The sequence below is a fragment of the Seriola aureovittata genome, chromosome 18 (genome assembly GCF_021018895.1).
Source record: "Seriola aureovittata isolate HTS-2021-v1 ecotype China chromosome 18, ASM2101889v1, whole genome shotgun sequence".
Classification (NCBI taxonomy): domain Eukaryota; kingdom Metazoa; phylum Chordata; class Actinopteri; order Carangiformes; family Carangidae; genus Seriola; species Seriola aureovittata.
Genome location: NC_079381.1, coordinates 22,532,501 through 22,559,322, shown reverse-complemented (window position 1 = coordinate 22,559,322; position 26,822 = coordinate 22,532,501). Strand labels below are relative to the sequence as shown.

At 42.3% G+C, this 26,822-nt stretch overlaps 2 protein-coding genes across 2 annotated transcripts in view; both read right to left on the bottom strand.

Moving 5' to 3' along the window:
- Nucleotides 1–1,414: 1,414 nt before the first annotated feature.
- Nucleotides 1,415–6,940, bottom strand: pla2g3 (phospholipase A2 group III). The gene is made up of 7 exons (XM_056402802.1): nt 6,278–6,940; nt 4,814–4,946; nt 4,578–4,712; nt 3,924–4,369; nt 3,697–3,826; nt 3,142–3,252; nt 1,415–2,720 (listed from the first exon to the last, which is right to left on the bottom strand). The coding sequence occupies exons 1-7, from the start codon at nt 6,849–6,851 to the stop codon at nt 2,462–2,464; spliced, it is 1,788 nt and encodes a 595-aa protein (XP_056258777.1). The 5' UTR covers nt 6,852–6,940; the 3' UTR covers nt 1,415–2,461.
- A 2,681-nt stretch (nt 6,941–9,621) lies between these two features.
- The window catches only part of rph3aa (rabphilin 3A homolog (mouse), a), a 26,317-nt gene continuing 9,116 nt past the window's right edge, over nt 9,622–26,822 (bottom strand). The window contains exons 2-16 of the mRNA XM_056402761.1: nt 20,681–20,809; nt 20,040–20,169; nt 19,587–19,670; nt 17,944–18,106; nt 16,297–16,482; nt 15,949–16,158; nt 15,589–15,668; nt 14,932–15,006; nt 14,266–14,375; nt 14,050–14,176; nt 12,695–12,748; nt 11,707–11,858; nt 11,408–11,489; nt 11,203–11,299; nt 9,622–10,707 (exon numbers count right to left, since the gene is read on the bottom strand). Coding sequence (XP_056258736.1) covers nt 10,574–10,707; nt 11,203–11,299; nt 11,408–11,489; nt 11,707–11,858; nt 12,695–12,748; nt 14,050–14,176; nt 14,266–14,375; nt 14,932–15,006; nt 15,589–15,668; nt 15,949–16,158; nt 16,297–16,482; nt 17,944–18,106; nt 19,587–19,670; nt 20,040–20,169; nt 20,681–20,799 — 1,803 coding nt within the window. The 5' untranslated portion in view covers nt 20,800–20,809 and the 3' untranslated portion in view covers nt 9,622–10,573. The remainder of the gene's footprint in view (nt 10,708–11,202; nt 11,300–11,407; nt 11,490–11,706; nt 11,859–12,694; nt 12,749–14,049; nt 14,177–14,265; nt 14,376–14,931; nt 15,007–15,588; nt 15,669–15,948; nt 16,159–16,296; nt 16,483–17,943; nt 18,107–19,586; nt 19,671–20,039; nt 20,170–20,680; nt 20,810–26,822) is intronic.

Sequence of the window (26,822 nt, the reverse complement as noted above, 5' to 3'; positions counted from 1 at the left end):
AAGGTGTTACAAAGCCCAATGAAAGCCGGATAAACACACAACAAGAAGCTTAACTTAAAGTAACCGTGTATACATGAAAACAAACAAAAAACAAGCTAACCACAACCGTTAGCCCGCGCTAGCATTGCCGCGATATGCTCCAAATGCTTACAGTTAGCCAGCTAGCGATAGCAATGTTAGCTAACATTATCATGGCCGCTGTAGCCGTTACTAATGACAACAGACATGTACCCATCAAGTTACTTACGCATAAGGAGAAGAAAGGCCAGCTCCAAATCATGCTGGGCCATTTAGCAGCTCATAGGACGCTCAACCTCGGTAAATCCAGCCGAGAATTGGCTCCATGAGACTGGGAAAGAAATTCAGCCTTGAACTTATCCGCTCCTAACAGCCACAAGAGCCGGTAAGAACTGTTAGCCGAGCCGTTGGGCCCCATAGTCAATCCACCTATGCTTTCGTGTTATCTCTATCTTTGCTAGAGTCATTTATACACAAAAAAAAACACGGTTTCGTCAATGGAGGAAATCTTAAAAGGTGGCTTTCACCTGACCAACTGTTTCATCTTGCACATGGGCGGTCCCTGTGTGTTTATAAACATGGAGAGGGCCAACTGTTTGATTACTACCGTACATGCTAACAGCACACGTACAGGCACTAACACGCATGCGCAGCCAGACCAGAACACACAGAGGGGGTGTGGCTTCATTCTCTGCTCAAGATGCTATGACTCCATGATATGTTTACATAGAAAATAACTGCTTGCTGCTATATTGCTGTTTAAAATCTAATTTACTGAACATTTAAATAATTAGTTCAATATTTTCCCAAGCAGACACTTTTATAGTCGGAAAGGTTGATAATCTTAAATCTGTCTATTAAATATGAAACTGCCTGAGCCAGGAGACATTTAGCTTAGCTTAGCATAAAGACTGGAAACAGGGGCAAACAGCTAACCTGGCTCTATTCAAATGTAACAAACCCCACCCATCATCACCTCCAAAGCTCACTAGCTAATATCTCCTTTATTTTCTCTGTTCATAGAGTAAAAATAAAAGATTGTGGTTTTATAGGGGTTTGTGTGTGGGAGTTTCTCCTGTTTGCCTGGAAAACTCACTGTGGTGACAGGAAGTCACTGCCTGCGGCCAAGAAATACATATAACCTCAGTAAAACTTGTCATTTTTACACCTGAGATTTTGTACATAAATAAATGAAATATAATGTTTTTATTAGGGCAAATTTACTTTTTAACACAGCCAAGCTAGCTGTTTCCCCCTCTTCCCAACCTTAATGCTAAGCTAAGCTAACCACTACTGTCTCTAGCCTCATATTTGTTGTACAGACACAAGAGTGGCATCAATCCTATCATCTTAAGAGTCTTGTTGCTAGAAAACAATAAGCGTGTTTCCCAAAATGTCAAACTATTCCTTTAAATTTAATGAGTCATACATACATCATAAACCAAAAATATCACAGTGTGTTTCTTATGTACAGATATTTACATACTTTCCCCCCCACTTAGGCCTCTCCTTTTTCTTTGCTTTCATCACAAAAGATTTGCAACAACACAGTACAAACATTTACATGTACAGTAAGTGCAGAAACAGTGATTAGGGAGCAGGACTGTAGCCATGATTTCAGACATACTGAGGTCAGGAGTACCCCCCCCCCCCCCCCCCCCCCATGAAATGTCTGATGACAGTGTACATTAATAAATACTTTCACATTATGTTTATTTATTTAACTGTTGAGTTATGTTCTATCTCCCTACATGATAGTCTAAATGCTGCTCCAAAGTATCCTCCACATTGCAAGGAATACAGTTTACAGCTAAAAATAGTCACATTTAAATTGATATTGACGCCAAAGAATATCTGAAACAGTCCTTTAAACCTCTGTAGGTGTTAAAACGCCCCAAACACAACCAGAAACAATAGGAACATGACCTCAGTGTCCCCAGTGGCGGCTGCAAGTCCTATAGAGGAAATACTGTAGTGCAGACTTCGATGCAGAGGTACATAAAAAGGTGAGTTAACCATGACTTCCTTGTTATTCTATTCTCAGAAAAAACAACCACGAGTGTTTTGTGGCAGACATCTTAATTTGTCACGGCAGGAAAAGCAGCAGAACCGCAGGGCTGCTCTGAATGAAATGCAGTCGTAGTTAATGTTATAAGTTACGCCTGTGCTTTTGCTGCGATGACATGCCAGAAGGTTTATTATACTCGAGGAAAACTTTATAGTTTGCTCAAAACAGATTCAAAAAACAATTTGGCCTTAACTCAGTTTCACTTCCCTGATGTAACAACATAAATACATAATACTACAATATTTAATGGAGATCAAAAGTGTTCATCATTAAATAAATAAGTCATTTTTGAGAGTTTCACGGTTATATTTATTTGTATTTATTCATATGTTTCTATCTAATATTGAACACTTTGGGTCTCCATGATAGTTACTTTCAGACGTGCTCTCTCCCTCTAACAGCCGGCTGTTGAGCATTTTGACCACGTTTTCTTGTCTTGTTCTTTTGTTTGGGCCGGGTCATCCTGAGACACAGTCTGTGAAGCTTCACCGCTCTGTCTTTTCTTTTAGCCCTCCTGGTGTTTTGCCTCCTGAACGTCAGTCTAACTGCCTGTAGATGGCGCTGCTCCTCCACCTCTGCACTGCTCCCCTGCTCCAGCTGAGGGAGATCTGCTCTCACCAGAACTGCTGTACAGCTGTTGAAAAAAGAGGAGGCAGTGATGGTTTTGTGATGATATTGTTGCTTAAGTACAAGTTTGAGGTGCTTGTACTTGAGTATTTCAATTTTATGCCATTTTATACATTTACTCCACCACATTTCACAACAACAATCTAATAATGTCAGATATAATAATATATCAGCTACAGGGGAAGATTTCCGCAGAGTGCTTTTACTTTGATATTTTAGGTGAATATAGCTGATATTATTTTTGTACTTTTTGCAGGACTTGAAGTATTTTTCCATTATTGTATCAGTAAGGTTACTTCCACCTCTACTATACATAATTATCATAATATATTATATAAAAATCTGATAAATCACACAGTGTTTCAGTGTTTTTCTCATAGCCTGGAGGTGTGGATATATCTACAGTGCGTCTGCGTTCGTATACTGACCTTTTGTCTGCTGTGCAGTCCTGTGGCAGGAAGCAAGATTCAGACACATATCCAAGCAGAAGGGCCTGTACTTCGGTCAGTTTTCTTTGTTTAACCAAAGTCTGGAATAATCTGGAAAGACAGCGAGAGAAAACAAACATCAGAGACCGACAGACCGACAGACAGACTGACGCGCCAAAAAAAACAACAAACGCAGCAGATTTTACTTCTGTGCAGATTCAGAGAACCGCTATGTAACAGTGTGACGGTGAATGTATGTGTGCACTGCTTTCGGCCTACTTTGTGTTATGAAACACTAAGTCTGCCTTGTCATACTGTGTATACACAGAAACAAAGGTGAGTGCACCATTATCACAAAGTCTGTATATGCTCTGCAAAAAGGGCTAGAAATATTTACTCCAGGGGTTAGATCATTTTGTGTATTATAGACATGGTTTGACTCATCCCCTTGACTTGATTGGATGATTTTGCCAATAAAATACAGAGTTTTATGCAAAAAAATAAGATAAATTTTCGGCCTGATTGGTATCTATTGACTGTTAATGGTAGATTTACCTGGTGGTACAGTTGCAGTGGTACAGCGTCCTGGGCTCCGGGTTGTGGAGGCCATATCTCCTCTGCAGGGGAAGGATCTTGTTCCTGCACTCATCGAGATCCTTATAGACACCACATGACAGCTGCATCTCTGTGGAGGGGAAGCATCGATGGACATGTTTGGTTTCGTTATTGTTGTGTAGAGAAATAAACCGAGGTGCTGGAGAGAAGTGCGTGATAATGAATACCTGCAGTGTCAGCATCCGGCTCAGTTCGGTTTCTGGTGGGTAAAGTGTTCTCAGGTACGGAAACTTTGGGTCTCGCTGGTGTGTTTGTGACTGTGGAGGTGGTGAAATTGGTGACATTGGTGACATTGGTGACATCGGTGAAATCAGTGACATCCGTGACATCGGTAACAGTGGTGACATTGGTGACATCTGTGACATCGGTGACATCGGTGACATCGGTGACATCGGTGACATCGGTGACATTGGTGACAGGAGTGATGGAGGCTGAGGGTGAGCTCGTTGACGGTGTAGGGACGGTGGACGCAGCAGCGGTGATGGAGAAGAGCTGTGGGTCTGCAGGTATGGTGGCGTTGGCGATGGAGCTGGTACTGTTCATGCTGACCTCTGACTCGTACAGTGTGGGTGGATGGACATCAGCATACAGAGCCATTTTAGTCTCTTTACACCTGTTGAAGTCATGTAAAGGACGTGTTTGACATTTTGGGAAATACACTCATTTGCTTTCTTGCAGAGAGTTAGACGAGAAGTTATATATATATACACTGCACATCATCTAAATCACTGATAAATCACAAAACTTATTTATTGATTTGTACTCCAGATCCAAACCTATATACACCACAGTCTTACTAAATAAATTAAACCTTTACTTACATTCCAAACCAGTTTCTCTCTGTGCACTGGAGGCGGTGGGAGAACTCAAAGCAGTGCATCTTCAGCAGGTTAAAGAAGGTGTATCCCACCACGTCAGCGATGCTGTCGTTCGCCTCCATCAGACAACTATGAAACCTATAACGTGTCGTTTTGGGTCCAGAGTTAGAAATAAAAATCACTGAAGAAAGCACACACAGATAAAATGAGGTGGTGAGGATACAGTAATAAGTCCCTACCTGTTGTCGCAGTCGCAGTGAGACATGGTGAAGATGTTGCTGTTGAAGACGCCGTACTCTGACTGAAAGGACAGGATGGTGTGTTTGCACTGGTCGTGTTCCCGGCAGCAGCTGTCCGTGTCTGCAAAGACCCCTGCAAGAGATAAGGCGAGAGTTTTATTCCAGCCTGATGAAATGATCATTAAAAACGTCGCTGCATCTTAAGTCATTTACCAGCAAAAAAGTGTGTTTATAAGTGAAGCAATAAACATTTGATCTGCGAGTTAAAGGGACACGCCGCTGAAGTTACAAAGGCAGTTTACGAGTCATCAGGACTCTGTGGCTCTGGAGGAGCGTTGTCACGTCTGAGAAAATCACTAAAAGGTATTTTGTGGAGTTTGTGACCACTAGTGGCGCTTTAGAGCGAGCGAGTCCCCGTTTTGTTTGTACACTGTGGACAAGATTCACTGTATTCCACTGACCTACAGGTGGGAATAAACAGCTGAGAAATGCAGCAATGCAACAACAAAGGCAGGAACTCATAGCAAGTAAACAACAAGTTTAAAAATCTCAACAAAAAAAAATCAGATGAATTTATGAGGAAGGAAGTTTGTTTGCTCATGAGAAAATGTATTTAAACTTCCAGTGATCCAGTGATTTGGGGGCCACAAGTCAGGAAATCTCGGCTTCTGCCGCTTCACTTCCTGCATGGAAGTGCAATATTAAATCACCGAGTGCCGCTTTAAGTTATTAGTTCATATGACATCTGCTGCATGTCTGTCTGTCCTGAAAGAAGAATCTCTCTTCTCTCTCTTCTGTTGCTATTCCTGAGGCTTCTGAGTTTCTCTCCTTGTCTGTTTCGAGAGTCTAAAGAGAAATGTGTTGGACGCTGTGATGAACAAATGTGATTTTGTTCCACATAAAGAGACGCTGAGTCGGCTTCACGCCACCAGGAATTCAACATTTCTAACAAAAAGTCTGCAGCTGGGGGGTGAAGGATTTTGAAAGATGTGGACATTTGCCAGGCAGAGGAATTCTAATAAAGGAGGTTGTTGAGTTGCATTATGGGAAACATAGGATCCAGTTTTTCTGGAGCTCAGCCCATATACTAAGGACGAACAGTCAGCACACCTCAGTTTCTGCTGCATCAGATTTTACAATTCTTTTCTTTTTTAAAATAAGTCACAAGTCCCACAACTTTATAGAAGGACAATAATAATCAACCACCACTGATCATGTGTTTTACATGAATATAATATTGAACTATTTAACATCTTGTGGCTGTAATCACAGGAGACGGACTTAGAGTGGACATGAGGTGTTAACAGGTCGAAAGAAAGAAGAACAAGAAAATGGAAAATGCAAACATTCAAGAAGGAATAAATAAACATATTTGTGTCTTATTCCGCTTATTGTTTCTCTCTAATGAGCTCTAACCCAGCTCATAAATGGACAAACTTAGAGTGAGATATGAAATCAACCTACCCAGATCTTCATATGATGGCGCCTTGTTGCCAGAGCCGCACCAGAGAGTCCCAGGTACAATGAAACCGCGCTTTACACGCTTACGGCTCTTGACCTCTGACCTTTCATCTTGACCTTGACTGTTCTGAGCCGCGGGGAGACCAGGGACGCTGTTCCTCCTCCTCCTCCTCATCGGCTTTTCCCCTGTGCGCCCCCCGAGCTCGGACCCCCCGGGCCCTGGAGCAGCCAGAGAGATGCACTGCTCCTCGCCTCCAATCATCGACTCCACATCGAAATTTTCATCCGGCTTATCGGAAAACTCCTGCGCGCGCTCCAGGCACAGAGAGAAATAGTTGTGGATCACTGCCGCGTCGTCGCTCCAGGCGCAGCTGAGCAGAGCGCGCTCCTGCCCGGACCAGGCGCTGTGGTAGAGCCGCACGGATGGAGAGCCCCGCCGGAGGAAACTGTAGTGCACTTCTCCGTTAGACAAAACTTTAGACCAGGCGCAGAGAACCGAGGCTTCCGCAGCCCCCGACCCCAAGACTGAAGATGTCAAACTGAGAGTGAAAAGAAGAAGAGGAGCGATGTGCGTCATGGTGGCGCGTGGAGGACGCAGCGGCTGAATGAAAGAGGCTGAAGAGGCTGAGCTTCACCAAAACAAACTGTTGCCTCACTCACTGAGGACCTTATGACAGATTGACAGACTCCAGGTCGGTTATAAATGAGAAGGAGGGGGGAGGAGGCGCGCGGGGGGGTGTTTCAGTGGACCTAAAATAAACGCAACATCCAAATCAGCCGGAGTCATGTGACCTGTCAGAGGAGTCAGACATCAGTCTCTCTCTCTCTCTCTCTCTCTCTCTCTCTGCCAGTGACCATGACATAGGCCTATTGATCCACACACACACACTAATACACATACACACACACACACACACCACACACACACACACACACACACACACACACACACAGGATATGTTTATCAATCTGAAAATGTGACTAATATTGATAAGTGACTGACACGCTGCCAAAAGGCTTTAAAGTAGCCTGATCAATTTATATTGATTGCTAAATGCCAAATGCGTCAAACAGCCATTTGTTTTATTGCCCAGTTACTTTTGCTGTCCTCAGTTTTTCTCACTTTCTTGGACGAAGCAGATAAGAGCTGGTGTGTGTCAGTATGAAACCACAGACTGTGGCTAACTTAGCTTAGCACAAACACTGCAAACAGGAAGCTCATTGATTAAAACTGTTGATCTGTTTGTTAGTCTATGTACTTGACTGGACTACTTTATGGTCAGTGGAATAATGTCAGGTGGTCTACCTGTAATATCAGGTACCTGGTATTCCTCTCACCTCATGTAAAGACTAAACAACACACACACACACACACACATATACACACACACACACACACACACAGCTCAGCAGAAAGAAGGAATGAACCAGAAACATTCAGCATCTAGAATTCAGTCAGGTGCTTCCTTACACTCAATATGGTGAACAGCAATAACCAGTTATATATATATATCTATATATCCGTGGAACAGCGCCCCCACTTGGCAGCACTTTACCACAGTTAACCTCACGTCACCTGGTTACAAGAGCTTAGAAAAACCTCAGTTTATCCGTTTATTATCTTCTCCTTTCAGAGTTTGATTGAATTGCGGCGGGAACATCATATTTGAATGTTGAAATTATTTGTTTTTTGCACAGATATCTGGTGTTTATCCAGCCGAGGCCGTCGAGTGACTGCTGCTGTGGTTTGACCGAAGCTCCAGAACGTCCTCAGTAGCAGTGACAGTGTTCAGTGATGTTGTTGTTGTTGTTGTTGTTGTTGTTGTTGTTGTTGTTGTTGTCGTCGTCACCGGCATCAGTTCTGTCTGTTTGTGTTTGTTACAGATCTCCTCCGGTCAAACAGACAAAAATAAAACTGTGTTCGAGGTGTGCTTCCTTCATGTCAGTGAAGTGGATGACTTCATTTATCTCTGGTGTTTGTCAGGTGTTTTATTTTCAGGCAGCACGGCTCATGAAGGTCAACTGTCCCGTCTCTGTATCAGGGTTTACTGCAATTTCCATTTCCAAGACATTAAGGTTTAAATTGGTGTATATGACAAAACAAATATTAGCAATGAAATATATAATAAATGAATATAGAAATATTATTTTGATATGTTGTGGGGAGCGTGTTGCAGTCAAGAGGAGGTGAAAAACATGAGGTTGAGCCTCTGTCTGTTTCTACAGTCACTAATCTACAACAAAGGTTTGAAAATCACAAGAAAGGTTTGTTGTAAAGTATAAAACGTAAAACTTCAGCTTCCGTCAGATATTTTTTGAGTGATTCAGCCTGTTTATTTAACACTGATGTGTCTTTATTCATCTCGATGGACTGAATTTGAACAAGACTGAAAATGATATTGAAATTCTTTAGTTTTTATTTCAGATAATTCCTTTATAAACGAGTGTTATGGTCATGTTTATTCAGACAGATGCTGCTACCCCCCCCCCCCCACCACCCGACCCCCCCACCCCTAAAGCAAATACATCAGCTTATTAATAATTACTTTTATGACATGTCCTTGAGTGGCAGGAGAGGGTAACAGGAGCTTGAGGGGGGAGGTACTGGGGGGGGGGGGGGGGGGGGGGGCATGAAGGTCACTGATCTGAAGCCAGGAGGATGATAGACTTTGGACCAGTGGTTCAAAACCTTTTAGTTTGGTGTAATTTGTGATCTGAAATCACAGATTGTGTTCTCAGTGTGGACATGAGCTGTGAGCGGGACGACCACAGAGCGACTGTGAACAGATCCAGAACTTTACAAGGAAACAGCAAAAACTAAACGTCATTCTGAGCAACATTAACATATATTTTTTTAAAGATGATCAAACTCTAAATTCATTTATAACTTCAGACTGACAGTAAAGTCTGTAAAGTATTCATTTACATTTTATCTCTCACCTGTTTTCTGACTAAAACAAGTGCAGACGTGAGTTTTACAGACAAATTACTGAATGAATATAATTTTACACATTTACAAGTTGCTTATTTTGCTCTGTCGTCCGAACGTCTTGGGGTTAAGTCAGGTCAGCTGTGTTATTGGATCTTTATTATTAAATGTAAATGTTGTATCTGCAGATGGGATGGGAGAAGGTGGATTATCTCAAATTCAAAGCCAGACTTTTCAGAGTGTAACAAGCGTGTAAACTTTTACCCACTTGGAGAGAGGTATTATCAGGAGGGAGGTCAAAGTTCACCAACGTCTTAGCTGCGTGTCCGTCTCAGCTGATTGGTTCAAACCTCACCTGATTCAGGCAAAGTTTCCTGCCATGTCACAGTGTATATAAAAGAAAAGCCGGAAGAGCAAAGGAAGTGCAATGATGTCTTTATTTATTAGCCACATGTTCGCTACACTATGAGTTCAGACATGCATCAACGTGAACACAGAGAGAAGAATGTAGCTGAAAACATGAGCGCAGATCGATTTAATTAACCTGCAATTAGAATATATCCATCAAATGTACGTGTGGTTTCCTGGAACAGCGTTTACGTTGCATGACTGAATTCGTTCGTCATAATCAGAGGTCATGCAGAAGCATTTCTCCAGCAGAAAGACAGAAAGCTCACACATGCACAGGAGGAGGTGGCACAGTGTTGTGACAGTCGTGAGAGCGAGACCAACAAATGCAAATCAAACGGGGAGAGTTCTGTTCACATCGGTTTCAGCAAACCTGTTTTAATATTGAACATACGCACGGTAACGTCTGCGTAACGACACAAGTGGGAAAATGCATGTTTTGGTGATGCAAGCACTTGGACAACGTGGTCACATAGATCAGCTGATATCACAGTATGATGATCTCGTATGACACAGATCAACATGAGGATAAGAGAGGTCGGACAGAAAACTGGGATTTCCCTGGAGGCACACGTCATCACAACATACTGCCTTAAAGACAATGATAACAAGTTTTATCTTCTCCATAAAATATGATAAATCACTGTTCAATCATTACCGCCTGTCAGGTAAGGTTTAATTATCACATGATACAGTTTATGATATGATACCAGTGAAAATGGCAACATGGCAGCGTCCTGGTTTTACTCAGTGGTCACTCCTTATTACAAAGAGCCCCAGGGTCGACATCCATGTTGGTCACCTGAAAACAGCTGGAAATGTAGCTTGCACATTTTTACTTTGGGAAAACCTACATGAAAAGCAAGAGGATAATATCTGTCTCCCTGTGCTCACAGGAAGACAATATTCTACAGGCAGGAAGAAGAGAGAAAGAAAAATCCACAGGAGAGGAGGAAGATGTTTTAATCCTCGAAGTGAACAGAGTTGTCATTTAGCAGAACATGCCAGCACTCGATCTTCTTGTCTTTGTTCTTGAGGCATTCGTACCAGTGCTTCAAACACTCTCCTTTAGCCTGGATGCCTAACTGACATCCTCCTGCAGGCGGACAGAGGAGTGACAGCAACACGTCAGCAAAGACCAAGCCTCACAGACGCACATGCTAGCAGCTCTCAGATAAACGCTAACACGCTCACAATGACAATGCTAACATGGTGATGACGTGTGATGATCATGTGATAAGTTTGGAACTAGACATGACAATTAATAAGAAAAACATACATAAACATATATAATTATATATATATGTTGTTTTAATAAACTTGTATATATGAATTAAATAAAATATCATATAGATATAGATTTTACTCTGGGTATTTAGTACAACTTACTTTACAACTTACACCTTTATATATCCTGAAGATGTATATATGTGATAACAATATTTCCCCTTATAGGAACCAAATGACTAAAGTTCCAGAGTTGACCAACCAGCCAAGCAACAGACATTCCCATCGCGCTGTATTCATGGGTAAAGATGACAAACTGGATCAACGTGGGGAAACGTGATTACAAATCAATAGTTACACTTACCAATGAAATCATTAGACTTTCCCATGTCGTAGTCCCAGACTGAGATGTTCAGGGTTTTCTTGGCGAGTTCAGCGTGTTTGATGTCGTAGCTGAATTCCTGAAAAACAGAGATGAGTTTATTACAAAGTTTATAACTGGAATCAGGGTAAGCGGAGGACGACAAAGTCCAGTATGAGCAAATAAAAACAGTTTAGAAAAAACTGACCTCATTAAACTCTGGATTGAGAGTCTTCTTTTTTATCTGGGTCTTGTTTTTGGCTTTTTTCCCCATATCTGGCTTCAGACTTCTACAGCACAAAAACACCAAGAAGGAGATCGAGTCATTCTAGCTCAGGATGAAGGAACAGTTCAACAGTTTTGGCAATATGTGTTTTTACATCCAGCCAGAGCCAGGCTAGCTGTTTCCCACCGTTTCCAGCCTTTATGCTAAGCTAAGCTAACCATCTCCCAGCTTTTTTCATATGTCCACATCGGAGCTGATCTGTACAGTGAGGTAAAACATACACTTTGACGAAGGGGTCAGAGTATCCGTTGGAGTCCATGGCGGCCAGGTGAGCACAGCGGACCACGCCCACTATGAGACGACCCTGCTGAGTGTTGTACATCAGCGACACCAGGATACGACCTCTCTCCTCTGAATCCTCACCCTCATTCACCTGCACACACACACACACACACACACACACACACACACACACACACACACACACACACACACATAAAGTAATGCTACAGTACATTTCACTGATCCTCATGCTCCTTTGCCCTGTGCACATATCTGAAGGGATTATACTGAGGAGGTTAATGGAGGATAATGTAAACGCTTAAGTGCAAAAGTATCTACATGTTTGATTTATGCAACAGGATTAACTCAACATTTTGTAAAGATTATGTGAACACTGTTTTTGTGTCTTATTCCTTTTCACATACTCAAAAGATTAGAAATATTTTTATAATTATCAACAAATCAAACAAAAAGATTAAAATAAAAAATGTTTTAGAGGACATTGTAGTTTTTTGCAAATGTTACTCAAACTGGAGGAAATAATGCATTTGTTGCGGACTATTTTAACCCACATTTGGTGCTCTAGTGAGTATTTGGGGACGGTGACTGTGACTGTCAGGGATCTTTATTCCCCAAATTTAAAATCTGTACATCTCCCAGGGCTCACTGGGATCATGTTTAGGTGAGGTAACACGAGAGCAGGGAGTGAAAACGAGTTCCCATCATGAATGACTGAACGAATGTAACTGATAGCGGAAACATTGAGTTTCCTATTGACAGTGATACCGGACCTGTTCAATAAGGTCGGTATCATATCAGTGCATCCATACCTTTATATCTCAGAGGAATAACATACACCAGGTTTTTGGATACACACATACATCCCTTGGTAGTAGGATGCATTCACTGTCACCACACTCTTCCTGTAACTTACAGAACATTTGTACAGGTGGGATTTAGAAGAAGAGATGTATGTGAGGGTCTTACATCGTCCTCATAGAGAGCCATGCCGCGGGCCGAGCCTCCGACGGCCTTCTTCACCTGCACATGAAGAAAACCAGTCAGAACAAACAAAACATAAACAAGACTGGAAAATTTAATATGACAGAAATCAGAAAAACAGTATTAAAGGAATAGCTCAGCATTTTGGGAAATAGTTTATTTGCTTTCTTGCGTCGTATTCGAATGGCAGCTCTGAAGCTACAGTTAGCTTAGCTTAGCATAAACACTGGAAACAAGGGGAAACTGGTAACTTGACTTTGAATGAAGCAAAAATCCACTTATCAGCATCTCTAAAGACCCTTAACTAAAACAATATATGTTGTTTTATCCATACAAACACACAAATGTAATGACAAGTTGCGGTTTTGCAGTGGGGGCGGCGTTAGACTATCTGCTGAACCATTTCCTGTTTCCAGTCTTTATGCTAAGCTAACCAAACTGTCTCCATATTTAGCATATAGACATGATACATATCGATCTTCTCATCAATCTGGGCAAAAAAGCAAATAATCATAATTCCCAAAATGATGAGCTATTCCTTTAAAGGTGGTAGTTCTATAGATCAGTAAAAAAATAAATATAAATATTTCATATATATTATAAAATAACATATTTCTTCACTTATCTCAGCTTGTAAACAGCCATGTAGATAGTTTAAGGTTTTTGACAAAGCAAAACAATCACCTATAGTCCATTTAGTAGCAGTTCTGGACCTTTCAATCATCTCTCATGATCTTCATCCATCATGTTATTGTTTTATGTTATGGTTTGATGAGTGTTAAGGACTTCCTGTCCATGTTGGCTTAAATGTTTAGGTTCAAAGTTCCTTCTTGACTTTGGAAACAGCGGCTGACAAAACAATCTCACCTCAGCTGCTCCGGAGCTTTTGATCATCTCACATGATCATCTTCCATCAGTAGATGGCGTTGTCATGAAATTATAAATGTTCACATTTCCACTTAAGTTGAGATTATTTTGTCGGCAGCTGTTTTAAAGAAACAGAAAAATGAACTTGTTGAACCATGTGGTTCTCAAAACATTAATAAGCTATAAGCTATTTTCTTGAGGAGGAAATTGTTTTAAAGAGATTTGGGTGAACTGTACGGAAGCCTAGAAAGGCCACACTTTCAAATGTTTTTTGTGGAGCTTTGTTTTCTCCAGATAACGGAATAATTATCCCATTATCTCAAGAAAACAAAGCTCCGTTATCTCGAGATAACGGGATCGTGAAACATTCATGAGTATGGCCTTTGTAGGCTTCCGTAGAACCGACCCTTTAGGTCAAATATCTAAAAATACATTTGACATTCGACAGCCTGAGATCTGCTCCTCGGCCTCACCGGGATCACTCTCTCCAGACAAACGTTGAAGTTCTTCTTCTGGTTGAACGTCAGTTTCTTCAGAGCGACTCGCGTCTCCCCGATGAATTCGTTGTGTCCGAACTTGTCCTCGTCGCTCACTGAAAGCCTGAAGACAGACAGTTCACTCTACGATACTTTCATCGGCATGTAGCTGCCACGATGACGGCGGTAAAGCAGGTGGCGGTCGATTCTTACCGGAGAGTTTTGCGCGACATTTCGTCGTCGGTGATGCCGTGGTAGACGAGCGTCTCGTTCCACACGGGGTTCAGAGTGGTTTTAAGCGTCTTGGTGCGAAGCTTGTTGGACTGGGAGAGGACAGAAACCATGAGAGGAGAAACATAATATAATTTGGAAATAACCGAGGAACCGGAGCTCATCGACACGTCAAACCGCTTCGCTTCAAGCAAACAAAGTGCTCTGTTTGACTCGAGACAATAACACAATAAAGACAATTCTCCACGTCATAAATCAAGTCCCAAACAGCGTGAGCTCGTCTATTTGATGCCACGAGCATTAGCTGATGGGTTACTGCTGCATTATATAATATGAGAGCATCCCAAATTGAATAAACACACCCCAACACCTCCTTCATAAGCTGTGTGTGTGTGTGTGTGTGTGTGTGTGTGTGTGTGTGTGTGTTATAAACCCACTGAACGCCACGTTTCTTCACAGCGCGTTAGCTGCAGCTCTTACACCATGATTCAGTTTATTTAAAGCGACACTAATCACAGTTTTCAGGTTCTGCAGAAGATGATGTTAAATCTTTATTTCGCGGCCTGCAGCTTTATTGTTTTGCTCTCGTGAACCTGGTTTCCAGCAGCTGCATCAGACCTCAGGAGGTATGAAAGGAAGTGGTTGTACCTTACTGGCTCCAGGTAACAGGTGCAGCTTCACGTACGGGTCAGCGAGTCCGTTTGAGTCCATCGGCTTCAAACCCTGAGACACAGAGACAGAGACGGATTCAGCAGAGACATTCATTCAGCAGTCATTGATTACACATGTCTCTACAGATCTAATTAGTCAATCAATCAGTTATTGGTTAGGCTTCGTCTTTTCTTGTCCCATCTTTAATCTCGTCTTGTCTTTTCTTGTCTTGTCCCATCTTGTGTTGTCTTGTCCCATCTTTAATCTCATCTTGTCCCATCTTTAATCTTATCTTGTCTTGTCCCATCTTGTCTTGTCCCATCTTAAATCTTGTCTTGTCCCATCTTGTCTTGTCTTGTCCCATCTTTAATCTTGTCTCATCTTGTCCCATCTTTAATCTTATCTTGCCTTGTCCCATCTTGTCTTGCCTTGTCCCATCTTGTCTTGTCTTGTCCCATCTTTAATCTTGTCTTGTCCCATCTTGTCTTGTCTTGTCTTCTTTTTATTTTGCCTCGTCATTTCTTGTCTTGTCTTGTGCCGTCTTATTCTTGTCTCATCTCGTCTTATTTTGGATTATCTCATTAGTCTCATCACATCTTGTGTCTCGTCATATTTTTGTTGCTTCACATCTTGTGTGTGTGTGTGTGTGTGTACCTTAGCTTTAATGATACAACAGTGCAGGGCGTGGTTCTCCTGTTGGTAGAGGAGACTGAACTCCAGACATCCCAGAGTCGCTGCCAGAACAAACACACAGGAAAACATCAGACTCCGACAGAGAAGAAGAATCTGATTTTTAACTGGGCTCCTGTTACAGAAACCAGTTTCCCTCTGAAGCAGATAAACATTGATTTGTCACTTGTCATCGCTCCACCGGGAGCGTCTGCAGCAGCTGTAGACGCTCCACGAGGAGTTGACACTATTTCAAGTGATAAAAGGAGTAAAAAGCTAAACGTGTGGGACACCTTCTCCTCCTTCAGATCAGGGGTTTCACTTTAGGAAAATAATCAATCATACTGGCATCGTCTGAGTCGTAGTCATTGTCCTCGTCCTGTGTTCGACCCGGAGCTGGTCTCGGGGGAGTGGGATTGTCGGCGGGGGGGTGGACAGGTGGAGCAGCTCTGGTCGCAGGAACATGAGACGAGACGGAGCTGGAGACAACTGGTTGTCTCTTGTCCTCCACAGCTGGAGCGGCCGCCGTCTCTTGCCTGTCTGAAAGCTGTGCAGCTGGAGCCGGAGAGACGAAAAGGCACAAACTCTGAAGCCTGAAACATCTTCCTCAGACAGTGACGTTGATGCTGAATGTTTTTGAACGCTGCCCGGAAGCGTCGGGCTTATTCTTAGAAGGGAGCGTCGCTTCCTTACCTGAGGTGGGGGCTGCCTGCTGTGCGTTCGCCCGGGGTGGTTTGGAGGCCAACACATGTCCCTCTGTCTTCATTACAGCTGCTGGACGGGACTGACTCTCATTATAGCTGTCAGCTGTTGTTCTTGCCGTCTGCTCCCATTGTTCTGATCCACGGGACCGCTGCTGCTGTGGCTCTGTGCCGAGCTCTGAGGAGACACAACAAGAGTTTCACCTCCGCCGCTCGCGCCAGCACTCTCCTTCACACCGATATCACTGCTCTCATGACCGATGGCATTTCAAAGGTCCATCATGTTCTTTTCTAATAAGTTATTTAAGCAGATAAAACATGTAACAGGATGATAATGAGTGTTTGTTTTTCAGGGCTTGTTAATGAAACTGAAGGTGTGAAGGAGGTTTGACCAACTTCCTGTCATGAGTTCTCAGAGACAAAGCTTTTGGGAAAAAGACCAAAGAATCCAAATCTCCAGGAGGACAGGAATCTTTTTTGTGGATTATGTTGGAAATAGTGTTAATTATTTCTTTTCCGGACACATGAATTTGAATTTATTTTCTCTCCCAACAATGAAACCTACAGCCACGCTGCATTTCCTCCAGATTTCTGTGTCGCACATAAAGTACAGCGGTGCCAGCTCGTGCTAAGTTTAGTTCGTAAATAGGATCGTTTCGAAATTAAAATCGAGAGCCAATGTAAATTTTTAGAGTGATGTCAGAACTGCAAAAAATCTTTCTCAGCAGAATCAAGTTGCATTTGGCATCATTTCCAAACATGAAGCAAGTTTAGTTGCTTAACTGAGGCGGGTGTAACGACCCAGCCGTGATAAAAGTGGTGCTACTAGTAAAACCAGTGTTTGCACATGATTTTCAAATGTAGGCCAAAAGTGACATCAGGGCTGCAGCGGCCAACTTGGCATCAGGAGCTGACGCACCATGGCACTGGAGTTTTGTGCCAGTTTCATTTTGTGCAGCGCGTTCTGTAATAACATCGGACAGTCGTGACCCGTGGCCAGTGCGTCTCCATGATTGTGTTGGAATGAAACATGAACACCGTTATTTGCCATTTGCCAAGAATAGACTTTTCTATTCTCAAAGTAGTTCTGACTGTTAGTTTATTTATTCTAAGTGTTTTCAAACACCAATATACTGTATCGTCGTATCAAAGACACGTTGGTAAAAACGTCAGAAAATTTAAATTCTTACATCAGTACTTTTAAACAGATCAATACTTTTTTTTTATAGTTTTTTATTTCTACTGTAGATTCACTTACAACCCAAGTAGTACTGACTATTAATGTTTCAAGTGTACTTATACTAATATAATATATATAGCTTTGATATAATATATCTAAACATGTAGGCTATACTTCATAATATTATATGAAAATGAATATTGTTAAATAATATACCTACTGTTGACGTAGTACTTCCTATTAGTCCTACTAGAGGATTACGACACTATATTTTTCTGGCACTTAAATTTAAATTTAGCTCCAAAAATAATGTTCTTCAAATATACTTATGTGGTATATGAGAATATTTAAGTGGGTTCCAGTGAATTGTTTTCTTGCTGCTCTACATGCTCATCATTGTCTTGGTCTATGAGTAAATCCACACCAGAGTTTGTAACTGAATGTCTTTGTACGGGTTACCGTGTCCCGGAGGACGTGTTGCGGGTTCCTGCGGTCCACCGCTGGCCGCCGGAGCAGAGCTGCTCTCAGTGCTGGACTGTCGAGGTGTGGACAGAGGGAGGGGGGCGGGGAGACCCTGCTGGTCCCGCCCCTTGAAGAACCAAGCTCCTGAACGCTTGTGTATCTGCGGGAACACACAGTGAAGTCTAGTTAAGGATGGAGCAGTGTACAGTGTAATCACAGCTCTGCAGACACACAATGGCTGACCTTTAAAACAATAGAAAATAAAGATGTAGCACCATGACATCATCCACGTGTTTCTGAGGCGACATTTTGAAGCTTGAGTTTGGTTTTTCATCTTCCCACCAAAAATATCAGTCAGAAAAATTAGCCAAAAGAGAGAAATTAGTTCGGAAAAGCCACAAACACCAAAGCGGTGTGTGTGTGTGTGTGTGTGTGTGTGTGTGTGTGTCAATCAACCAAACTTAATTTTCTCTCTAATTAGTAATTGTTTTCTTTTTGTTTGTTTCTGTTTCCTCCTGATGAAGGTCAGTCCAGTATTCCCGCTCTTTTTGCTCTGTGTTTGGTCTCCACCGGCTCCTGATGAAAAACATATCTGACTCTTTTATCTGCTAAATGTTTGTAAACGTTCTCCAGCTGATCAGAGCGTTCCCCCTGAAAACATCTGTCTGCTGCTGGAAACGACGCCGATGAGAGGGAAACAAAACAATGAGCCGAAAGAGGCTAAAATGGTGCGTAGAGCTGAAGGAAACCACTTCCTCAACACAATTAGTCAGTTGATCCATTGTAAATAGAAAATATTGATCGGTGAAGCTTTAAAACAGCTATAATCAATACCTCTGTAACAATGTATAGCATGACAATGTGACATAGATTACCAATAGTGATGAACCTGCAGCTCCCTTCACATTCATGGAGCTTTAAAGAGCGTTTCAACTCATTGTTTATCCTCCAGACACAACTTCACTGACATGTTTCAGAGCATCGGTTCTGTGTTCAGCAGGCAGCTGTATTCAGAGACCGTTAACCCTTTCCACCTGGTAACAGAGTCACGACGATGTTGTCGTTTCTTCGAGCTCATCCGTGGATTCGTGTGATTGTTCGTGTGTGTGTGTGTGATCTCACTGGCGAATTACAGTTTATTTCTTCTTTTCTTTTGTGCTGTGAAACAGACACAGGATCACTGTGTATTCGCAGCATTACAGAGGAGTTATCCTGCGCGTGACTGACAGGAGAGAGCATTTATTTAAAGAGTGTGCCCCCCCCCCCCCCCCCCCCCCAGGCAGAGACCTCAACAAACACAGCAGCATCATCAGAAGAGCGATGTGCAACTGCATCAGAGAGCAGACCTTTTTGTTCATGTTTTATATTGATCAAAAATACTATCTGTATTTTTTAAAAATTAAATAAGGGCTGAAATAAACACCTATTATTCCTTTTGAAAACGGAGGGCGTATCAATGGAGGGTAATTTTCCAGGCCAGTGGACGGTGAAATGCAATTCTGTGCTGAAAGGCGAGTCTAAAAGCTAGAAAATGGTTCATGTCATGAGAAACGTTTTGCTTCTGGAGGCAAGAGAATGACATAATGGGATAATTTGGCATCATGAATTTTTTTTTTTCGTCAGATTTTCCCTCCACTCACCTCTTGGTGTTCACTGCAGATTCTGCACAGCCACGCGGGGCACGACCTGCTGTTGCTCCTGATGCCACATTTGCTGCACATGTGCTGCAAAGAAGCAAAAACACGACAAGATGCACATACGGAGGCACAGAGTCCTGCACAGATTCAGTGTTTGACGGCAGGTGCACAGAGCACATATATTTTTACAGTTCACATGGCATTAACCTCGCCTTAGTCACTGAGAGCAACAAGAAACAGAGTGCGATGCACAAGACCAGGGAAGACACAGTGTGTGTCAGAACAAGTTAGCGTACGGGCCACTGGCTGCTCATCGCCATAGGAAACCTCTAAGGAGCAACACAACACTATAGAAAATATAGTAAACAGAAGCTCAGTCCCTACGACCTCTGGGGACACGTTCTCTGCTACTGTGGAGTCTGTTTTCTCTCTGCCTTAAGACAGACGTCCACCGACCTTTTTACACTGCACACAGAGGACAGCTGTGACCCCCTGCGGTCCGAATGACGCCCCACACAGCAGGCAGTGCGACTGTCCGTCACCACACGCCGTCTTCTTGATGTTGTCCAGACGACTGGAAAGACGCCTGAGAACTCACACAGATAAATGACAAAACATGACACAAGTTGTTAGACCAATAATCATGCAACTCACAGAGCATCTGCATCTGCATCTCTATCTGCATCTCTATCTGCATCTCTATCTGCATCTCTATCTGCATCTGCATCTGCATCTCTATCTGTGTCTGCATCTGCATCTCTATCTGCGTCTGCATCTGCATCTCTATCTGCATCTCTATCTGCATCTGCATCTGCATCACTATCTGCATCTGCATCTGCATCTGCATCTGCATCTGCGTCTGCATCTGCATCTCTATCTGCATCTCTATATGCATCTGCTTCTGCATCTGCATCTGCGTCCACATCTGCATGTCTATCTGCATCTCTATCTGCACCTGCATCTGCTTCTGCAGCTGTGTCTGCGTCTGCGTCTGTGTCCACATCTGCATTTGTATCTGCATCAGCATCTGCATTTGTATCTGCATCAGCATCTGCATCTGCGTCTAGACAACATTAGACCACAGTTTCCTCTCTCACCCGATCCTCTCCTGCTCTGTGGCCTCCATCATGGCCGCACGAGCCAGGACGCTGTTGATGATCTCCTTCTCCTCATCCGTGAGCTCCTCCCCCAGGGGGCCGCCAGACCTGTTCATCATCCACCCGGACCTGAAGCCAAAACACACACACACACACACACACACACACACACAAATATACACACAGAGTGTAAGTGGCGTGAAAAGTGAAAACGCAGCTCGGACAAAAAGGCCAAAACCTCCAAAAAGAGCAGAACTGAGGAGACACTAAAATCTCAGGACAGGAACACAGCTGGAAAACATTCAGGACTGAAGCAGCACGGAGCCACTGAAGACGCTGTCACACACAATAAAACACAATGAGGTGATTAAGTTAATAATGCACGTCTGAGCTGTGACCAAGTGATCGTCTGTGAGCAAAGGACATGCACTTTGTTCATCAAACTACAGCCTGAGGGCCACACAGATGAGGAAACTCCAAATTTCAATACAACTTCTAATTTAATTTCTTGAGTTCGGTTCATCCAATTTAAAACTTTTACTTCTGTAGAATAACAACAGAAAATTTCTACTCCTGTCAATTTACTCTGAGTTAAAGAAACTATATTTACACCCACTTTCCTAATTATATTTACTTGAGTTTAATATAAATTGCACAGACTAATTGTTTTTCTCACATTAATCAACTAAAGATCATGAAGGTTTTACAAGTTAACGAACTTTCTTGCAGCTTAAGATTTGAAGGAATCGGGACTCTGAAGAAAGAGTTTGATTTTTTTTGACACAATTTTAGATTTTTCTCTAAATCCTGATCATCTGTGTTTCACAGCACCAACATCTTGTAACTGTTAAACCAAAGAATAAACATTTTTACAATTTAGTGCCAAGAAATGATTTTTTTCTCCACTTTAAATGTATTAATTGAATTATCTCAGTGATCTATCAATAATCTCCAGCATAAAAACCCTTTTTATTTCACATTTCAAAAAGCAAGTTGCTCCTGACTCTGCAACAATAAACACAACACTAATCCAAGCAGAGGTAAACCTGGAGAGACAACTGGTATTATCTGTCATGAAGTTTAAACGGCATTATTCTAAACATGCAAAGACGTGTGGAGGAAGAGGAGGAGGAGGAGGAGGGAGGGAGGAAGATGAGCATACATTTCTACACGTGGTTGGAAAGCTTCCAGTGTGACTGTCTGTAAGGTTTTTACAGACACCAAATTTCCAAATGCAGTCGTCTTTTTTTTTCTTCTTCTATTCAAATGCGTCTGTTTTGTTAATTTTGTGGCTTCGCATCATGTTCCTTGTAGAAAATGCTAAGGGACGTTCACCAGCCGGGACTGTTTATGCAAACGCTCTGATCACTTTGGTGTCAGAAACTGAGCTCGTGGTTTCAGCAGAGAAATCAAAAGATAACTTCTCTCTCCTTTCCAAACTCGTCAGCAAAGACTCTGAACCACACGAGGACAATATTTCCCTATTTATAATTCTGCTGTGCGCCAGGCTGCAGCCATGTTTTTGATGTATTCAGAAACACTGTAAGGAGGCCTTTGTACCTATTTTTAAAGAGCTTAAGTTATGCAAGATTAGATCAAGGTAGCTATATTTGTTGCATGCATAATTGTGAACCACGGCGCTTAAGGCTTCAGGTGGAACTCGAACAGCTGCTGTGCTGCTGCAGGAGGGCTGTGAGGATTAAATCTACCTGTGTCCGGCAGAGAGGCCGTGCACGTACAGGAGAGTCCGTGCACGTACAGGAGAGAGGCAGGCGCGTGCACGGCTTCACCACAGCACCAGTGAGGGAGATGACCTGTTTTAATCCTCAGAGTTCTGCAGATGAGTCGAGCTGTTGTTGCTGTCTTCTCCTTCAGCGCCACCATGGGACGGACATGAGTGGCTTTTTGTGGAAAGTCTCCACAACTGTTGGATCAGTTTTATGATCAGATTTGATGAAAACATTCATGTTGCCCAGAAAATAATGAACTCTCCCTCTAACTTTCCCTCTGGTGCCATCAACAGGTCAAACTGTTCATCTGATTTATGTCTGGAAAAAAACCTGCAAAGCTAATGGCGTTCGCACCAGCTTGTGTTCCATGCTAATTAGCAAATGTTAGCTATTAACTCTGGAGTCTTTATTGATATGAATATTTCTCTATTTATGTAGTCATGTAGAGACTAACTGGAAGAAATGCTGATGTGGGGCTTTCAAATGTGACGTAATAAACATCTGCGGGCCATCATTTAGTTTTAAAAAAGTGAATTTATAACATTAATTAGTATTTGCTGTTAGATTTATGATGAAAAAGTTGAAGGATGAAATAGACTGTAACTTAAGAGTTTTATTTCTAACATTTTCAGCTGTTTTTGTTTGTATGAACATGAAACAATATTTTTTACAACCTGAAACTTTTCTTTGATCAGAACTAAAGATGTGTATAATTTTAAAGCCTCCTGTGTTATTTTTCTGACAGCTTTACACACTGACTCCACAGGGTTTTAAGAGTGATCGCTATTTTATTGATCCCATATGAGGAACTGTCAACGCACATTTTTTTAAGATGCAAAAGATGAAAAATACTAAATATTTTCTGGTTCCAGCCTCTTAAATGTGAGTTTTTGATCATTTTCTTTGTCGAATTTGAGAGTAAACTGAACATTTATGGGTTTTGGGCTGTTGATCAGACAAAATAAGACATTTGAAGATGATTCTATAAACCAAACCATTAATTGATTAATCAAAAAAATAACTCAATAATGAAAACAGCTGATAGTTGCAGGCCGGGATCTGCTGAACATGGTTTTATGCCGCTCCCTCTCAAATACGGGATGTGTGTCGTTCTTTCACAGATTATATATTCATGTAAACTCTTGTGCTTCAAAAATCAGCGACTGAGTCTTACTGCCAACATAAAACTACCTGTGAGACGCGGCCACAGAGATTTCATTTCCCGTCCAAATGGAGAGCCACTCCTTTTAAAAGCTCCGAGAGCAGCTAATGTGATTAGCCGTGATTTATTTCAGCTCTACGACACCTACTGCTGTGCCAGCGCCTCTGGCCCTGAGACTCCCAAACATCTGCTGGTCATTGTCCAAGTGCACAGGCGCTGTTGTGTGTGTGCATGTGCAGCTGCTTGTGCTTGAAAACAGGGTGTTAATTGGGGCCTGACTGCGGAAGGCAAACTGCTAGCTGCGATGTGTTACAGCAGTCTGAGCTGCAGCGTGCGCGCCTGGAGACATTTCCACTGCAGAGAAGCGCACTCATTATCGTTTGGCAAGAACATTGTTAAGAGGAGAGCGTGACCTCGACTTCTTGCCTCTGGTCCAACCGGGCCGCTGAGACAGACGCTACCTCCCTCCCTCACTGACCCTGCAAGGTGTTTGCTGACAGTCAGGAGAGAAAGTGGTGCCCGTGTTAAATCATATTTGACTTTCTCTGCACAGTGAAAACATTTTATTGCTAATTAAACGACGTGATAAATCTGTGTTTAAGGGGTTTAAAAAGAGGTTAACCTGAGCTGTGTCAGGTATTAGGTGTGTGACTGTGTCCGAGCTTTAAACATCACATGTGATCAGGCCGCGGCTGCTGAGTAAGGATATTTAAATGACTCACATACTTAACAGCTCAGTGCCCTTCATCTTCCTTCATCTTCCTTCATCTTCCTTCATCTTCCTCATTCCTTTCCCCTCCTTTTGCTCCCTGTTGTGCTCCCTGAAAAATGTCCTGTCCCCAACGCATGTAAATGTCAGGGGTTGCTGTCAGTGCAGATAGCGTGGCAGCCCAACAGAGTGAGTGTGTGTGTGTCCGTGTGTGTGTGTGTGTGTGTGTGTGTGTGTGTGTGTATGTGTGTGCTCCTTGAAGCATTATCAGTGAGAGAGAAAAGGTGGGGGTCTGTATGAAATGGCACAATGACACTTTCAAACCGTGAGTCACTCCACTTTCAATGGATTACACACACACACACACACACACACACACACACACACACACACACACACACACACACACACACACACAGTCATTATGAATAAAAATCACTGCAGTCTCAGCCTGGACCATGTGGAAATGAAACATAACAATAAAGGCACTTGGGTTTCATTTGCAGTCAAATGATCTGCGGTGGAATTAAAGTATCAATACTTTCATTTAAAGTATTAAAGTATCAATAGCAGACTATAAAAATACTCCATTACAAGCAAAACTCCTGCATTTCAAATTTTCAGTATAAAGTAAAAGTAGAAAAGTATCAGCAGCATGATGTGTGTGATCTGAACACAGATATTCCCAGAGATAAAGCAACTAAGTACTTCAGTATAGCTTTGAAGTACTTGTACTTTACTTGAGTATTTCCGTTTTGTGCTACTTTATACTACATTTATCTGACAGCAGCTAAAACAGCTTCACCTTGACAAAATTAAAATGCTGCTTCCATGTTAAAGCCTCAACAACAATAATAATAATTCTATGATATACTCTGATTTGATTTTGCATGAGTGCTTTTTACTTTTCATTCTTTAGGGACATTTGTGTAGTTTTCTGCAGGTATTTTTAGTATTGTCAGCAGTTTGATCATGTGTTATTACTATTTACTGGTGTCAGCACTTGTTCCACCACTGAAACCTCCAGAGCTGGAAAATGAAGCATCAACACTGAAGAACCTGAAGCTGCAGTTCCTCTAATGACCACTAGAGTCTGGCTCCAACAGTGAGTCAGTCCCCACAGACTCCCATGTTAAAACGTCCAACTTTACAGCAGAAATAAACATGTTTACAGCCTGGTACAAAAACTGTTTCGGTCTCTAGAGATAATTTCCTCCTTCATGACACCTGTTTATATAACTCACCTGTTTACATTTTATTAAGGACTAAAGTTATGGAAGATTGAGGGCGTGGCCTCTTTGAGTGACAGGTGGGTGACTGTATGCTTGCCACAAACCGACATGTACCGAAGTCTCAGCTCCACACATGCTCCACCCCTTTGCACATTTTCAGATTAGCTGGGAGTTAGGAGGCGGAGTCAGGCACTGCCAAGATGGCGTCAGTGGAGCAGCTCACTCTGAGCTTCAAATACCTGTGGGTGGCTACGTCCATCTTTATTTACAGTCTACAGGAAATACTCAAGTAAAGTACTAATACCTCAACACTGTACTACAGTAAATGTACTTTGTTACGTCTCACCCGTGGAAATGATGAAATGTGACTTTTAAATGTCAACATAAATGTCACACTTATACTGTAATTGCTATATAATACATCGTATTAGCCATGAATCAGACTCAGGTTCAGTTGCTTGTCTGCCTCACAGTCACGTGCACAAACACACACACACACTACGTATTGATTATTGAGCGGAGCAGTCGTTGCTTTACAGTAGATCAATGTGCAGTGGAGCTCTGCAGCACGACATGATGCTCCCATCCGATTCTCAATGTCATCCACTGAAGAGGACAGAAGCTGCGAACACATGACAGCACATCGATACGAGTCCTGTGTTCACCCCGTGACCTCTCAGTCTCGTGCAGCACTCGTGTGTCGAAGCACTTAGCAGCACTGATATCATCACAGCAGAGACGGGCCATTTTTGTCACCGCACCATGGTGACAAATGGTCCGACTGCCCCACCACATCATCCCGCTTCATCCCAAAATTAGAGAAATAACTACAAAGTATTTTGTCCCTGTCGATTTGACCGATCACGAACATGCCACGTTCAAATAACTGAAGTTTATTTATATCTGATTGGTATCTGGCCGTATAAAATCTGGATACAGCGGGAAAGCAGCTACTTCGCTAGCAGTTGCGCAAACAGCCCCCCCCCTAGTTTTAAAATTCAAAAATGATATTCCCAATTACAGTGTAATGTCCAATTTAAATAGAAAGTTCATTAATAGACTAGAAAATAAACTGGATTAAGGCAGATATGTTATTTTTAATATTCCAGTCCATGTGAGAATAGATAATATAATATAAATAAAACCAGAACAGCATTACATCTCCTCATTGGTTAGCCTTCATCCTCAAAGTCTTTTCATGCATAAAAGTGAAATATACGGTTTGAAAACTCCAGCAATAAAGCACTAATTTAACCTTTTACAGGTTCGTATCTAAGTCAAGAAAACTGCTGTAAAACGACGAGCTGTT